At 43.6% G+C, this 17,336-nt stretch overlaps 1 protein-coding gene across 1 annotated transcript in view; it reads right to left on the bottom strand.

The window, feature by feature from the left end:
* The window catches only part of USP43 (ubiquitin specific peptidase 43), a 139,628-nt gene that overhangs the window by 56,423 nt on the left and 65,869 nt on the right, over window positions 1-17,336 (bottom strand). The window contains exon 4 of the mRNA XM_048487400.1: window positions 3,951-4,043. Coding sequence (XP_048343357.1) covers window positions 3,951-4,043 — 93 coding nt within the window. The remainder of the gene's footprint in view (window positions 1-3,950; window positions 4,044-17,336) is intronic.

The raw sequence follows: 17,336 nt of genomic DNA, 5'->3' as shown, positions 1-17,336 counted from the left end.
ACCAGATAGACAAAAAAGGCAGGTAGGGGAAAGCTGTGCTGAATCTCCCACAAGGGGTTGGGAAGTGAAAATTAAATGATGTTCCTACCAGACATCATTTTAGAAATGTACAGATTCCAGAAAAATGGTCAGGCAATGAGTTCTGCGAGCATGAGCCCGAAGTGAATTAGGAAAGTGACTGATATATGTGTCATACACACACAGATACACAACTGAGGTACAGTCAAGATAAAATGGAATTAACAAGGTGGAACCAAGATAATAAAGATACGTTACTCAGGGCCCTTAAATCCCATCATATCTCCTACAGCAGGATGAATTATGCTTCAATCAACACATGATTCTACTGAAGTCATGCTTAAAGCTTTCCTCAGTCTGCAGCGGAAATAGTCCCAGATTTTAGAAGGGACTGGTCAAACTTAAACCAATTTTGATGCAGGCAGTTTCAAGGCTTCATTACCCCCTAAACTGACATGACAGTCGCATTGAGGCATTGTTTCTTTTAACTTGGTTGCTCCAAGCATGGGCTTCTAGCATCCCTCCTTAGTTTTCCCCAGGATGTGGAGCATATTCACACAAGGGCCCTCAGAATCATGTGCTGGATCGAGACGAAATTGGGACTTTTAACTATCTGCCCCTTCCCACTGCAAACGCTCCTGACATCATAATTCCTTAGGACCCCCCCTTCAGCCCGCCCCTGCAACTCTTGAACACCAGTGGGGTGCAGTGGGAGAAGGAAGGCAGGTAATTTCTGTTCCATTGGTGAAAATTTAGTCTGGATCTAACCAAATGTGATAAATGCTGTAAAAATTAAAGAGAAGAATAAGACATGCAGGAAGACAGTACAGACCACAGTTTGTTTGACATCTTAATTTGGATACAAATTCAAAATACTCAGAGAAATCACGTGAATGTTTGCTTGTTAAGTCCCAGACATTTCAACAGGCCTTATTTTCAAGTAAGTGTGTGTAGGATTCAGAGTTCAGAATCTTACTAATTCATTTTACCTAATAGGCAGCCTAATCCAAACGAGTGAGTAGATCTGCAACAGCCAGAGATGGTGGAACTGCCTGACAACTACAGCGCCTCCAAAGGGGTTTCTAGTAGTATGAGGAGCTTGAAAAGCAGGTAAATTCCCCGACCGACCTGAAAACACCTATTGCTGCTCAATGGGCTATGCCACACTAAAATGTGGGGTAGGTCCCAGGGCAGCACAGGGGTCATTCCTGGGCTGAAAGCCTTGTGAAAGCCAACTAAAATTGGCTCCATCCCAGGGAATGCCCCAGACTACCCTCACTCCCACCTGCGCCAGCGTGGGCTCCCATGGTGGATGAGAACCACGGGTTGGGTGCTGTGTAGTTGTGCCATGCCCTGCTGTCAGAATAATAGCCCCTCCATCAGCATATTTGCTCCTTACACCAGTGGAGTGGTGCAACCTACTTCTGCGTCAGTGCAACCCACACTGCTTCCAGGGTTCCATTCCCCTCCCCCCCCCAATGCACTCCATGACTTCTGTGAATTTCAAAAAAGTGTTTTTTAATTATATGTCTACACCAAGGGAAGGTGGACTATAAAGAAACAATGGGCACTATTTTATTTATTCTATATTCCTTAAGCAAGACTCTGGAATTCTAGAAAGACATCTTCTACAAAGCTGCCAGTTTCTCACCCCCAGGCTTCTGATTCCCTCTGGTGCATCACAATAGGATCTTTGCTCAGGGGGAAAGCAGCTTGAGAAGCTGCTGGCTTTAGGCCTTTGGCTCCCTACTGTGCATAAACAGCTGCCAAAGTAGCTGGTTCCAATCCACAGGCTTTCCCCCCTCTGACACTATTTCTGATTCACCTCACAGTGCTGAAGCCAGGAAGACATCTCTTCCCCCAGCTCCCTGCTGGTCCATCCACAAGCTTGACCAGCAGACTGCTGAATGAAAGGAGGGAAGATCCTAGTACCAAGCAATATATTTGCTCTTGCAAAAATGGAAATGAAACAGAAGCCAGAATTCCCAATGCTAAGCTGCACTGAACTGCAGGCTCTTTGCAAGACACTGAAAAACTACAAAAGTTGGCTGACCTGTCACCATCCTAAGACAAAACAAAAAACTGTCCCTAACCTAAGCATGAGGCAACCATGGGAATGACTTCTTGTACCTCGATAGTGCTTGGGAGACAGAGTCTTATCTCATGATAGGTGGCTTGCCTAATACAGGGATCTATCCCCATACCATGCCAATTCTCCTGCACTGGTAGCCAATAAAAACGAAAGCCTAATTTTTTCCAACACAGGCTGCTCAACACCTGCCCTCCCCCTCCCTTACTGGTCCTTAGAGCCACAATACTGGGACTTGCCATTTGGAAATTCCAGTTCATATTATTGCAGAGTCTGGTTGATTTGTGATCCTGAACAAGAAATTTTGTTTACAATGGCAAAAAATCCCAGGGTGATTTATCACAGAACCAGCGTGTTCACTGACACTGAAGAACACTCTCAAAATTGCTACAAAAGATGAACAGAAATAAGCTCAGACAATATTTTCTTTCAGCATAAACTTTCATTGGACTAGAACCTAGTTTTTCAGATGCAATTTCAAATTGCCATGTGTTTGCCTGCAACAATGAGCGGCTTCCATCACAGTAAACTACAGATAATGGGCCACACTACTATTTAAAGTCCATGGTTTGCTCATGCTTAGCTTAAATCAGCCTTGAGTTGGTCACTTAATCTTGTATATAAGTCCAAAGATAACACCTCCCTTGTCCCAGACCTGACACAATTATTTGCTCCAAAAACAACCAGGGAGATCTATAAAGGAAAATAAATTTGCTAGACATACATGAATCTTTAGATACACTCTCTGCTCATATTTCTTCCATGCACAGATTTGTGCTCATGTGCATACACCCAATCCTCTGCCTACCTTTGCTCCAGTAACAGAGAACAATTGGGATCTCTTGGAAGACTGCTATAAGTAAGGGTATTTCCTCTCACTATGTAAAGGATGGTACAAGGTGTGGGTCACAATATCCTTGCTGGAATGAAGTGATTAGATATGTCGACAAATCTTTTTAAAAGGTAAAGGCAGGCCCCTGTGAAAGCAGGGGTCATTAGTGACCATGGGGTGATGTCACAGCACAACATTTACTAGGCAGACAGTATTGCAGTATTTCACTGCAATACTGCAGCTTATCACTCTGAGCCATGGGGCAAATCTTCAGCCACTGGGGAAATCATTTCTAACTTATCTGAAGCTTCAGGGAGACTTTTTCTGCCTACTCTAGTCACTACAGCAGCATTACAGTGCAGGGCACACTTTCCTCCTACACAAAATTGCTTGGCACTGACTTTACACCTGAGAACTAACGCCCCCACACACATGCCCATTTTTTCCTGCAGGTTTGTTTGAATTCTTCCCTGCGCTGACAAGCTCCTGTTCAGAAGGGAGAGAGAATCTGCAGAGATTGCTTAAAGCACAAGGAAACAGAGTTATCCATGCCAATGACCACTGAGAAGTTGGCAATTGTCTGCTGACTCCAACAGAAGAAACTGCAGCCTGTTTGCTCTGATTTTAAGAAAGACTGGGTGTTAGACCTAATTTGGCTTATTTCTCTTCAAGGGAGGAAAGCAAAATGCAGGCACTTCAATTCCGGATAGTTTTGAGCTGAACAAACTGACAGGAAGGCAACTGCTGAATCTTATACAATCCTTGATTGTTTTCAGCGAGACTGGCTGTTGCTTTAGCTGCTTTTAAGTGTCCCCGTTCCACATGTTGAACTTGGAATTGTTACCTACTTCTCAGAAAGGTAGCACACAATGCTCCAAATAAATAAGAGAGAATAGGAGATGACAGGAGAAACTTCTGGAGAAAAATGTGCAGGTTTTAATTGGATGTATCCCATCTTCATTTTGGCTACTCCAAAATGGCAGAGTTAGCATGTTAACATGATTCACATACCTGGTTTGACGCAGAGGGATAGGCAGCGAGATGCACAGGAAAGGGTCAAAGGTGTTGCTCTGCTTTAGGCAGTGTGGGCAGGTCAAGGAGGACCTGGAAAGAAACCAGAAATCCCATGTCAACAGACACCAAGATCAACGCAAAAGCAAGACTAGCCTTACATGGAGGATTCTAGGTGTATGACACACATCTCTAGTTACAGGGCTTAAAAGAGAACCCATGGAATGTAGAAAAATGAGGCCCTGAAAGTGTGCCTGTTGGCAGACTCACAAATTGATGTTGATGTAGAAGCAAATGTCACCTAGGTCAATGAAACTGGTTTTTCAGGAAGTATGTTTAAAACAGCAAACTGAGAGTGCGTTCCTCAACAGAGTCATGGCCTTCTAAGTCCCCTGTAGTCAATGAGCTTATATGGGTATAACTCTATTTGGGACTGCATTATTAATTTCCCTGGAGGTTTCTGTTCTAAGAAGAGAAGTTTGACCTGCCATATTAGAATTTCCACAGGGGAAGTTCTAACCAGCATCACTGGTACATATTTTAAAGCAATTATTTATGCCACTCTGAGGAAGTTTTCTAAAAGATCCAACAAATAGCCATTCTACACTTGTATATAAAGTGGCTTACTGTAACACAAATATAAAACAATAGCTCATTCTCCCTCTGGGATATGTGGCAACAACTTTAATTACAAGGGCAATCAATCCCTGTGTGGTCAATTCTATTCTAGAGCACCTGAAAGATTAAAAAAAACAGCATATCTCAAATTGTTAATCTGTTGGAATGAAAAACAAAATACATCTGTGACACTTAAACAATAGCAGAGTTACTGAAGCATAAACTTTTATGGGCAAGAGCCCGCATCATAAGATGTGTCACATTCCCAGTAAAAGAACTTATACATGCAACTGAGGGAGAGGGCAAGAAAAACAATTAGAAACACTTGCATTAAAACCTGTAAAATGCAAAAAAAAAATATTTAATGTTACTATGCAGAGTTAAACATTTTACAAGATACGTACAAATGTCAGTGGTTGGTCTTGTTAGTCTGTTGCTATAAAACAGAAAAGGGGTTTTACAGTATATCCTAAACAGGGTCACACCCTTCTAAAGGGTCATTTTGAAGACAATGAGCTTAAAAGAGATAAATCTCTTCAGGATTTTACCATTTGGAATTTTATTTTAGAACAATTCTTATTTTAGAACGATTTTTGTGAACTGCAGCCTGCTTCATCTGACAAGGCAGGCTTTACTCTACACACACTTATGCTACCATGAAAACATCTTTCAGGCTCAAAAAGGTTTAGGAGGCCAATATATTTTAAATGTGTCATTAGGGAATGAAAATTTTCTCACATGGAACTGAGGGGGAAGACTGTTTTTTCACACAAAGACATACATGACTAAGCTTTCTCTCACAGCCCACACTGTAATAATGGGATTCTATCATTCCTGCTCAGCACCATCTCTGTTCTTCATACCTAATGGTAAAGAGTTACTAGCTCTAACTAGGAAAAGTAGGCTTCAAAATCTGCCACTCCCTGGTCACGAATTCATAGCTTGCACACTCTCTCCAACAGGATTCAGTAATAGGATGAAGAAGCTGTAAGCTCATCTGAGGAACTGCACACACCAACTTCAGCCCAATGACAAATTCCTTTGTTTGAAGGAATTTGCCCCTCCAGAATGTCTGATGTCTGACTGAGGAATATTTCTAGGTATATAATGGTAGACTTGGTTTCAAGGTGCAGATGAAGGGCCAAGGCCACACACAGCCTTATTTATACAGATTTAAATCCAACTAAAATCCAGTGTCATATTATCAAATTGGAATCTTCATCCAGGAGCCTCAAAATTATTGGACCCATAGACACTGTCATGTTTAGCATGACCCTCAGCACTGGTATTCAAAAGTTTACTGCCTCTGAATATGAATGCTTCTTTCGGTAACCATGGCTAGCAGTCATTGAGGTAGGGCCTCTCCTCCATGAATCTAACTCCCTTTCAAAACTATCTATGACCTTGAATATTGGAATATTCACAAGGAAAGTGACCTGCATGAATTCTTTTTTTTTTCTTTTTTGCATACATGAACATTTCCAGCATTATTCAATGAAATGGAAGCAGACTGGGCAAGAGACTGCAGCTATAATTTGCTGCAGCAAGGAATCAGACCTGCGAATGTCAGGTTCTTCAGAAAGGCTGAGATTCAAATATTAGGTCTCTGATACCCAGCCTAAAGCATGAATCATCATCATCATCATCATCATCATCATCATCATCATCATCATCATCATCATCATCATCATCATCATCATCATCATCATCATCGTTTGAAATCACAGTTGCCAGATCTTCAGCCAGTGTTGGCGTTCATACACTTCGGGTTCTTCCCAAGAATCAAGGATGTCAGAGTAATATAAGATCCAAGCAATATGGCCTTTTGTAATTGATAGGTGGTATTATTATTATTACTACTGCTGCTGCTGCTGCTGCTGTTAAAGTAGTAGTACCATCAACAGCTATTGCACTTTAAATTGTATATTATAGCTTTCCATCCAAACTGAAGATTGACAGAGAAGAGAAAGAAAAGAGCAGGAAGGAAGATAACACAATAAAGGGGAAAAGACCATTGAACAAGAGTTTATTCCTCTCTTCCTCAAATAAACAAATCCGAACTTTGAATTATTCTGCAGAAACATCTCTAGCCTATGGAAGAGTACCCTTAAATCTGGAAGTAATATCTTTTTTCCCCAGGAGTGGACAGAGCTGACCAGGAGAAATGAAAGCAGCTCTAATAAGATTGGCCTACTGGAAGTGCTAGTCTGTTAATGGGATTGTATCTAACATGATTACCTGGGAGATCAAACTCCTCTCCCTGACACATAAATAAAAAGATTTTCCAAAAAAGACCGGGAGGATGGGGGAAAAATAAACACAGACAGAACTCATTCTGTATGGGAACCAGAATTTGCACCCTAATTATTATTGTTTTATACATTCTAGCCTTTTATGTGCAACCAATCTGCACACTGAATCAGTGCACATACTTGAGAAGTGGGCACATGCAAACTGGCCCTGCCTCCCCACTTGCATGTCAGCACTAAGCCTATGCACAGAGGAAATGCATGCACAGCATACACATGTGGGTAAATTTTAATTATTTATTTCACGAGATTTATATTCTGCCTTTCTGCCCTTATAAGGGTTACCAAGTCAGCTAACAATTAAATATATATATAACAAAACCACATGCTAAAACCATTAAAATCAACTCCTGAAACAAAATATACATCTCATTAAAAAATTAAAAATAGCATTGAAATACATTCAAAGACATAAAAACAGCAATTAAGACACTGGTCAGATGAAACAAAAGAAGCCTTCACCAAGTGGTAGAAGATGGCAGCAGCAGCAAACACATGTGTCTTTCTGAGGCGGATTCCGCACAGGCCTGAAGAGCGGCAGTGCACCAACGTACATGACACTGATGCACCCCCGGGGCTGTTCGCACACTTCTGTGTGCACAGCCCTGGAGCCACCATGACCAGCAGAGGCTCCTTTGGACGGGGCCTGCTGCTTTTTTCTTTTATTTACTTCCTCTTCCCTGTGTCGCTCTGCAGAGACGAGGGGACACACCCCAGTGGCCTTGGCGACAACTCACGTGTCAGAGGCCAGGAGGCATCTTCCCTCGGCTCTGCAGAGTGACACAGGCAATAGGAGGTGAGAGAGGAAAATAGCGGTGCAGGGGAAAACGGTGCCTTCTACCCAGTGCCATTCGCTCCGCACCGGTGGAACACCGCCATTTTTGGAAAGAAAAATGCCATTGTGGGGGAAACAGGCCGCTGCTGCTTTGCTCCAGCAGCGGTGCAAAGTCCTCCCCACAACAGTGTGTGTGTGTGTGTGTGTGTGGCTATACTACACCATTCCACACACCCGTCTCCCAGGTTACACTCACCTAATTTCAAGAGGCACCTAAAGCAGAGCTTCTGCAGATGAGAACAGTGATCGGGCAGGTTCATAAGGGAGTAGATCAGTGGTGGTGAACCTTTGGCATTCCAGATGTTATGGACTACAATTCCCAATTGGCCTGCTGGCAGGAGCTGATGGGAATTGTAGTCCATAACATCTGGAGTGCCAAAGGTTCACTACCATGGGAGTAAATGGTCCTTCAGATGCGTTCAATCCAAACATACAGAGGTCTAAAGGTCGAAACCAGCACCTTGAATTGTGCACAGAAACAAACTGGGGGCCAGTGTAGTTGGTCCAAGACTAGGGTGATATGGTTCCTACAACCCACTCCAGTCAAGATCTTGGCTGCAGCATTCTGCACTAGTGGAAGATTCTGAACATTTCTCAAGGGGAGCCCCTTGTAACACACTTTGTAGTGATCTAGTCTTGGCATAACCACGGCATAACACCACAATGGCCAAATCTTTTCTGCCCAGGAAAGGCAACAGTTGGCTATCCAGTTCTATGCTCACAAGCAAGAGAGTTCTGAGCTCACAAGCTAGGCAGATAGCATATTGAGGGGAGGGCTGATGCATTAATTCACTGCACAGATGGGTCATGTGCAGAGGGCTACTGAGTCAGACTATTGATCTCTCCAGCCCAGAATTGTTTAGTAAAGTAAAGGTCTTCCACATCATTTATCACCTGATCCTTCAACTGAGATCTTATGCATGCAAAGTAAAGAATGTGTTCTGCCACATAGCCTCTGTTCAGGGGTTGTCATATATTTGATTGATTGATTGATGGATGGATGGATTGATTGATTGGATTTATGAACCGGCCTCTCCCTGAGGGGCTCAGGGCGGTGGACAACCATAATATAAATACAACTATAAACTTTAAAACAATCTAAAACAGCACAGTAACGTTCAGTAAAAACAAGAACCATATAGCAACACAGGGCGTCACCCTCCCCCCCCCCACCCTTGCGCCCATGGGAGGCCAGATGGAGTGGGAGTGATGGACTAACCAGGCTGGCCAAATGCCTGGCAGAACAGGTCCATCTTACAGGCCCTGCGGAAACTCTGCAGGCCCCGCAGGGCCCTGATCTCCCATGTAAGCCTGTTCTATCAGGTGGGGGCCAGGCCTGTAAAAGCCCTGGCCCTTGTAGAGGATAATGTGTTGTTTTCTGTTGCCCCAAAAGATCACACCAGATCCAACGGGTTAAGATTAAATCAAAATATCAGGAAGAACTTCCTGATGGAGCAGATCCTCTGTGGAACAAACTTCCTCAGAGGCTATGGATTCTCCTTCTTTGGAGGTTTTTAAGCAGAGGCTAGATGGCCATCAGCAGTGCTGATTCTGTGAACTTTGGCAAAACTTGAGAGGGCACGAAGGGTTGCATCAGTGCCTGGCACACATGGCCCTTTCTTGCATGCCCAGGGAAATGCCTATCACCACTTTGAGGTCAAGAAGCAATTTTCCTCCTGGCTAGATTGTCCAGGGATCTTGGAGGAACATTTTTTACCATCTTCTGGGTGTGGAGCAGGGGTCACTGTGTAGGTGGGAGGTAGTTGTGAATTTCCTGTATTGTGCAGAGTGTTGGACTACAAAACCCCAGAGGTCACTATGATTCTAACATTTAAACCTATAAAAACCTAAATTTAACTATAACTTAGAATCAAAGAGTTGGAAGAGTCCCCAAGGGCCATCAAGCCCAACCCCCCACCAATGCCGGAGCACACAATCAAAGAACTCCTGACAGATGGCAATCCAGCCTCTCTTTAAAAGCCTCCAAAGAAGGAGACTTCACTTCATTTGAACTGAAAAATATCTAAAAAAATCTAAGGTAGATTCAGATGCAAAGACCATTTATTTCCATAAATGATGCATCCCTACACAAATGTATAGAACCGGTTCATTCATACATCATATTGTAGTATCAAAAAAACAGCTCTGCAAAGCTTTTTTCTGCAGTGTCATTTTGCTAAGCATATTACCTTGAATTGACCTGAAATGACCTCTTTGGGCATGTATCTGTCTGCAGTGGTCACTATGCATACCAGAATAATAGAATCTGGCATGGTATACAAATGCTCAAATCCACCCACCATAACTGCATCATGTGCAATTACACCAATCTGTTGCACTGGATCAAGATCTATTAGTACAAAACAGCCCCTCATCAGGAGGATTAAATTGGAATCTGGATTCAACTTAGTAACATACACATGACACAAAGCAAAAGGAAAAGGTTTCTGAAAGTGTGTAGACTGTCAAGCTGTCACAGATGGGAAACACCAGCCAACATCTATGAACTTGCAATTAAGGGGCAGGATTTCTGGGTCAGAGGGAACAGCTTGAAATAGGCTTGAACTACAGCACTCTGCATTTTAGAAATCAATCATTATATATCAAGCACACTTCACAAATAAGCTACAACTTTCCTGGGGAAATAGCTCTTTTTCCAGTGTTTGCCTCTGTCCCTGAATCAACTCTTTAAATATTTTTTTAAATTACTGAGCCCTATTTTTATCTTCTTCACTTTTTTTGCTTTCACTTGTATGCACTCATGAAGTGTACACAAACAATCTCCCATTACTAGGAGTGAAATTATCCAAAGGGTCAGGTTGTCATTCTCTCCACAAGGATTGAGAAGAAAATAAACATCCATATCTCTTGATATAAAACTGTGCTTTCTGACATTTAGAATTTGATACACAGCACAGAGGTTGTGGACTTTTATGTTTCTCAACGTTCCTTTTCTTTCCACTTACAGAAAAGTGGTCTTCGTGGCGATTTTCTTTGAGGAGAGGCTTTTGAGGCGCAAAAGTGTGATGTGTAATTTTTTCAGGGATATACAGTATAAGCTTTGTTATCTGGCACTCATGGGGAATAGGTGTGTGTTTGCCATGGAATCAAATATGACAGATGCTCAAGCATTTGTCTGCCCCTACCTACAGGAATCCACTGCAACCACATGTCAACTCACTGGGAACACCATGAAGATAACCCCCACAACTTGCAGGACCTTTCCCACTTTCCATGAGACACTGAGTGGCAGACACAGAGGGTTGGCTGCCCAGGAGCCCTTTGACAGAGTTCACTCCTGACGGCTTGAAGCAGGCTGAAGGGGTGGGATCTACCCCAGGATCACATCAGCTGGCAAAACTGGCTGTAAGGAGAAGGGCTGGATTGAGATCTTTAGAGGCCCTAAGCACTGGAAACACTATGGTACCCCCATAGACTGTATATGTAATTCAAAATAAAAACAATGGTAAACTGTAAAATATATACATTCTAATGAATAAATATCATTGTATTGTCGAAGGCTTTGACAGCCGGAATCACTTGGGTGCTGTGTGGTTTCCGGGCTGTATGGCCGTGTTCTAGGAGAGAATGCTGCCAGAACACAGCCATACAGCCCGGAAACCACACAGCACCCAAATAAATATCATTATTTGTATGAAATAAAACACCTATCATTCCGTTGCTTTCTTGCCGCGACGATACACAGCATTTCAACTGACACAAAGATGCTAAATAATGTTTACTGTTGCTTACTTATAAGTTTATTTAGACTATAAAAAGTTTTCTCCCTCATTTTTAATCACAAAGTCTTTGATCAAAACTTTAAAATTAATCTGACATAACAAATCTGTTTCAATGCTTAGCAGAGATAAGGAGGGAAAAAACTCTCCGGGGCCCTCTTTACTTCAGGCCCTAAGCACATGCTTATTTTGCTTAATGGTTAATCCATGTCTGGTAAGAAGCCCAGCACAAGCAAGGGCTGGCTGGCTGGCTGGCAATAAATCACATGCATGTTCAAAGATGAAGGGATATGGTGGCTGAGGGAGAGAGCCTTGCCCTCTGGGCAAAGTCAGCTAACTGAGCATTTTGGATAACCAAGCCCTGGATAACAAAGTGTTCAAACAGGTCCCTGCCTGACATCCTGCAAGGAACTGCGACTTTCAAGAAACACATCCCTGAAGATGCCTTAACTTCAGTCCAAAGTGGCTGTACTTCTCGGATCACAGAGACAGAATGTAGCATAAAGATTAGCAGAGGATTCATGGTGATTCTCCCCCACGTGCAAACTCCAAAAAAGGAGGACCTCTGTCAGTCTCCCACAACCCACCTCTCCTTCCCAAAAGCCAAGTCTGAAGAAGTCTCCTATCAAAGATACATCAATATTGATCAGTATTTAATGGAAACAGCCATTTGCTTTTGTTCAGATCCCCATTGAAATCAAACCAAACTCTAAGTTCCGTTTTTTTTTCTTCACATGTATCAGAGCCAGCAAACTCAGAGTAAAGCAGTGTTCTGTGTTAATCAATCGTTTGCATATAGAAAGGCTTTGATGCACAGATCTGAGGTTGGCAGCCTGAAAATGAAAGCGGCCATTTGTAATAAGAATTAATAGGAAAGGAATTAATTGGAAAGCGAAATGATTTTTTCATGCCTGACATGTCTGACTCAGCCGGCACAAAGGGAAAAGGGGCCTTGAGGGGGCACATCAGGTTGGCGGGTGTGGGGGAGGCTGGCTTGGCAGAGACAGGCCCCAAATCCTTATTTAGCTTCGACTGTAGAAGGTGGACAGAATATTAATGCTGCCTCAGATCTGAGGCAAACAGCAACTGCCACAAATTCATGAAGGTAGGCTCAGGGAACACGGTTTCAAAGAACAGACACCCAATTGGTGTGTACTTATAAAAACTGAAAACATCTGGATGCTTATTCTGAAAATTGAAAACATCTGAATGCTGCTTCTGTTGTTCTGTTCAGTTATGCTAGTTATAGGAAAGGATGAGGAGATATGCAGCCCTGCCCCACAACCAACTCTGCCTACTGCTCACCCCACAGCACTGATTTTCTCACCCCCACAGACAGACTTTTGATCAGCCACTGGCCTCAGGTTTGCTATCATAAGGGCTTGAAATGGGCTTATTTTAAAATACATGACACTGGCAAACCTGTCTGTTCTTGTGCGGCTCTGGCTGTCATGACAGGAAACAGAGATTCAGATATGGGACATTTGGCTCAGTCTGATTCAATAACACAGAAAAAAGACAAACCACACTCTTCACACAACATTTGTCACAGAGGAGGTACTTCAATTTCCTGTCAGGGCCATTCCACCTGCAGACTGTGAGGTGGCCGATATCTTGTGACACAGAGCAGTGCCAAGGGAAGCTTTCTGCATGAGCTGCTTGCTCTCCAGGCGAGGCTGCTTGAAGAAGAGAAAGTAGGAAGACGAAGAAGTGAATTTTCAGAGTCTGCTTAAGCAAATGCTCACGGATGTGTTCCTACAGTGTTTGCCTAGTTACCACCGAGCCAGCCACTCTCCAAAACAGTACAATGGGTTGCCATGGAGATGGCTGCAATGTCACAGCAAAGGAAGGCAGTGCAAATGTGTGTGTGCGGCTTGGGAATAAAAGTCAGGGATTGGGAGCGCTCATCTCCGGTATCTGCTCCCCTCAGAGAGGGTGTGGGGTTAATGTAATTTCTCTACACCACAGGAAGCAATTGATGCAGTACAGCAGATCCCATCGCAGCATGCTCTGGAAGCACCTCAATTGGGCCAGTTTCATGATGAACAGACTATTGTTAATCATTAGCTAAATGTCCATCATTATGGTAGGTAGTGAGTGACAGAAGGAAAAAATGATTTACACGCTGGTAAGAACCTCTGGGCGAGTAATCTAAACCCCCTGCAGGATTTCTTTCAATAAATGCAATTGAGGTTGGAGTGAAAGTTTTGCCATCACAGCAACAGTGTCCCCAACGTAGTGCTTTACTTTCCCAATAGGAATGCAAAGTACAGGAGACCCCTTGCCATGCATTTCTGTGACCACCATGAATGGCAAAATCTGTAAATACTGGGATATGTGGGGGCAGCTAGGAGGCCAAAATGGCCCCATAAAGGGCCCTACACCCTCACAGAGGGAGGCTATGTAAGCTGACATGGTACCCAGCTTGGCTGCAGCGCTGTCAAGAGAATCAAGCAGCGGTACCCACATCACCTGCCTGTTACCCAAATTAGTGGTCTGCAACCAAGTGCATTATTGTGAGGACTTTTATTTTAAGCAAGAAGTGAGTAACAGCGAGATCTCTCCACCAATGTATACCAAGATCCTTCTATGGGAGTTTCAACCTTTGACATGAGACCATTTTGACAATAGAGACTTTTTTTGAGTTCCAGAAAAATAATAAAGATTATTACAATTATCTGAGAGTGATTCATTCATACAGAGTCAAGGAAAAAAGTATTAAATGGGGATTGTAAAAGGTATAGGGGTACTATCAGGGTCATATATTACCAGTCCAGAAGATTCACTAAGCAAAAGAGCTAAGCATGAGCAGTGCACTTAAACCTGAAGGGCAGAGACTAAGGGCCACTCCCCACTTACCTCTTCTAAGTGCAACGCCACTACAGCTTAATCCCAGCTACAGAGAAAAGCCTCCAGCGGCTTTTTTGACCACAGAGAGCGATTTGTTCCCCACTCACGCTTTGCCATTCCAGGGAAATAACAGCTGGGAGCAAGAGGAGGAGTTCCATGGCAATGCGAAAGCATTCTTGATTGGCTGGCACCGGCGCATGTGCGCCATGGACATCGGAAGTGGCGGCCAGCCCAAAGGCGCAGCTCTCCATTTTGATTACTGGCCATTGACCACCTGAGAAGTTGTTTTTTGATAGGCTACGCAACGCGTATGCGCCCTTCATCCGCGCTGCATTTGATTGGGCAGAAAAAAAAAGCGAAAGTGAAAATCAGTTTCGGTTTCCACCGCTCCACAACCTCATAGCGCTCAGCGGCACTTCTTTGTCAGGCGGAATGAAGCTGCCATGCCGCAGCCGTGAAAAGCTTCGAAAGCAAAGGGAGCAATGTTGGCGCGGTCGGCCTGCTGTGCACAGTATCATCTCAACTTCCACGAAGCGTGATTGCCATTGTAAAAGAGGATGTTGCACGGTTCGTGTCTTAAAGTCATCACTGCAAGTAGCGCTTCCATGTCACCACTTTCTGACGGGGACACCTCCCTAAACAAAATGGAGGATCCTTTTTCCTGACTGGCCGGAAAGCTGTGCGTCACAGCGAATCAACCACGCGTCAACAGCCGAGGTTCCCCACCACCCCACGGCAACCGTGGGGTTTTTGAAAATGTTGCTCTTTGAAGAGGGCCTAATTTGACGCGCCAAGGAGGTGGGAGAGCAGCAAATTCTGGGCAGCTGCGCAGTGGCCGCTGGTGATGTGGGGAAAGTCCAGGATCCCCGTGTCTTATCAAGAGGTGACCCCGCAGCTTATGGTGAGTGGGGAGCGGGCCTAGGTGAGAGAGAGCCAGATCACATACAGGTGCAAGTTTCCAACGTTATAGGAAAAAATATATATCTAAAGTAATGATGCTAAACCGATGATGCTTAGTTCTCATGAGTACAATAGCTGAGTGTCTTCATGAAAACAATATGCTCTGTCAATTGTTCTTTGTTCTTAGGAAATGCTGGCCAGTGTCTTTGGCCTTGATAAAAAGACACATTGTGCAGCTGAGGAAGATCCTTTCCTGGGAAAGGATTTTAAAGTGTGAAAAAAGACAACCCCCCCCCCCCCAAGAAAAAACTGCTGATGGCCTTCTGTATTAAAAAATAAGTATTTATTAGGGGGTATTAGTAATGCTATTTATGGGAAAATATGTCATAGGAAAGGCCTATCATCAATATTGATGAGATTGGTGGAGTGTAATAGGAGACTCATAGGATATTTAGCAATGTATACCATTAAAGATGTGGGCAGGGGTGATGGGGTTAGTGTTTTATGTCAGCCCTCCTTAGCTGCTAGGTATCTTTTGCCTGAACTCTATTTCTCTCTGATGTTGCTGTGGGGTACTACACACACCCTTGTAGAGAGGTATTATTGCCCTTATAACTGCCACTTTGGATTATGGGAATAGTCTGATCCACCAGCATGCCTAGCCTGGGTAAGTCATACAGCAGTTCTGCAAACAGGTGAAGTCACGTGAGTCCCCTGTCCAGGCAGGCAAAGTGGGTGCCCCATAACTCAAATTGTACAAACCTATTCTCCATACATAGTTTGAGCAAGCCAGCAATCATGCAGTAGTATGGTGCATGACATAAGAAGGGTGAGGAGTGCCTAAATGGGACTGGGTGGCTCCCTAGGACATCACCCAAGTGAGACTTTTCCTTATGTCCTTAATGGCCAAACTACCCTGGAGGCCAGCACACTAATGCCTGCTCTCCATTTCCCAATATGTAGAGGAGTCATGCACATAGTGCTAGCTGTAGTGTCATCAGGCAACAGACTGCAAATGAGTGAAATGTATGAGTCATGAATCCATGAATGTAAAATGCTGCACTCAGGAACACTAGCTGAACCTGATCAAGGTCCCCTGCTACCTTCAGACCCTGTCTTCACAACCTAGCCCAATCTAGAGTGTGAAGGGATATTAGAGAAGGCTTTTAGATAAGTAATTATCTGAACACATGAAGCTATCTGAACACATGAAGCTATTTTAGTCAGTTAGAATGGTGACTCATCCAGCTCAGCATTGTCTACTCTGTGATTGACAGTGGCTCCTCCAGGGTCTAATGCAGGGTCTAAGGATCTTCTCTAACATCTGCTACCTGTCATCCTTTTAACTAGATGTGCCAAGGACTGAACCATGGTCCTGCTGCACAACACTGAAGGTGAAAAGTCCGTTCCTTGAGGCAAGAGAAAACTATCCCTGTGTTATTTCACATTATGGCAAACTTAAGATATGCATAAGTACAGCTTGTTGCTGGGCTCATGAGTATGCTTTCCCCCCCTTTCCCATCTTGCACAGAACACAATGAAGGAATGCTAGTCAGAAGCTTCTCCAGTTATCCCCAGTGCAGAAATGCATGTACCTGGGTCAATCAAAGTTTGTTTTTCCCCTTTAATCAAGATTCTAAGCCAGAGTTTAATCTATGCTTAGAATTCTCAGTAGGGCAGGTGGGGATAATTCTGGTCAATACCCTATATTCACAGGGTATGATCAGCTGGAGTCTGTTTTTAACCACAGTTCCTTCATTGCACTGATTGGAAGAATTGGGGGAGAGGGGAGAACAAGGCTTGTACATGAGCCCTGAAACAAGCTGAGTTTGCCCTCAAAGTGTAACTTTAGGGTCAAAGTAGATGTGATTAGGATGATTCATGTCTGACAGCTTCTGCTAATCACTGTTTGTTTTGTTTACTGATGAGAAGCCCAACATGGTTACTCTAAAAATCAGAGCTGTGAAGCTGAGGAGGAAGGTGTTCACCCCTTCTCTTGCATATCCTGATGTGTATCACACTTTTCAAAACAGAAATTAGTACCACAGAGAAAAAAGACAGGCACAACTGGTTTTTTTAGTTTTTTTTAAGCACAAGAGTCTACTCATGAAGCTCTTATTTGACCCTTAGACCC

Source organism: Sphaerodactylus townsendi, linkage group LG03, assembly GCF_021028975.2.
Source record: "Sphaerodactylus townsendi isolate TG3544 linkage group LG03, MPM_Stown_v2.3, whole genome shotgun sequence".
Lineage (NCBI taxonomy): Eukaryota > Metazoa > Chordata > Lepidosauria > Squamata > Sphaerodactylidae > Sphaerodactylus > Sphaerodactylus townsendi.
This window is presented reverse-complemented; position numbering and strand designations above follow the sequence as displayed.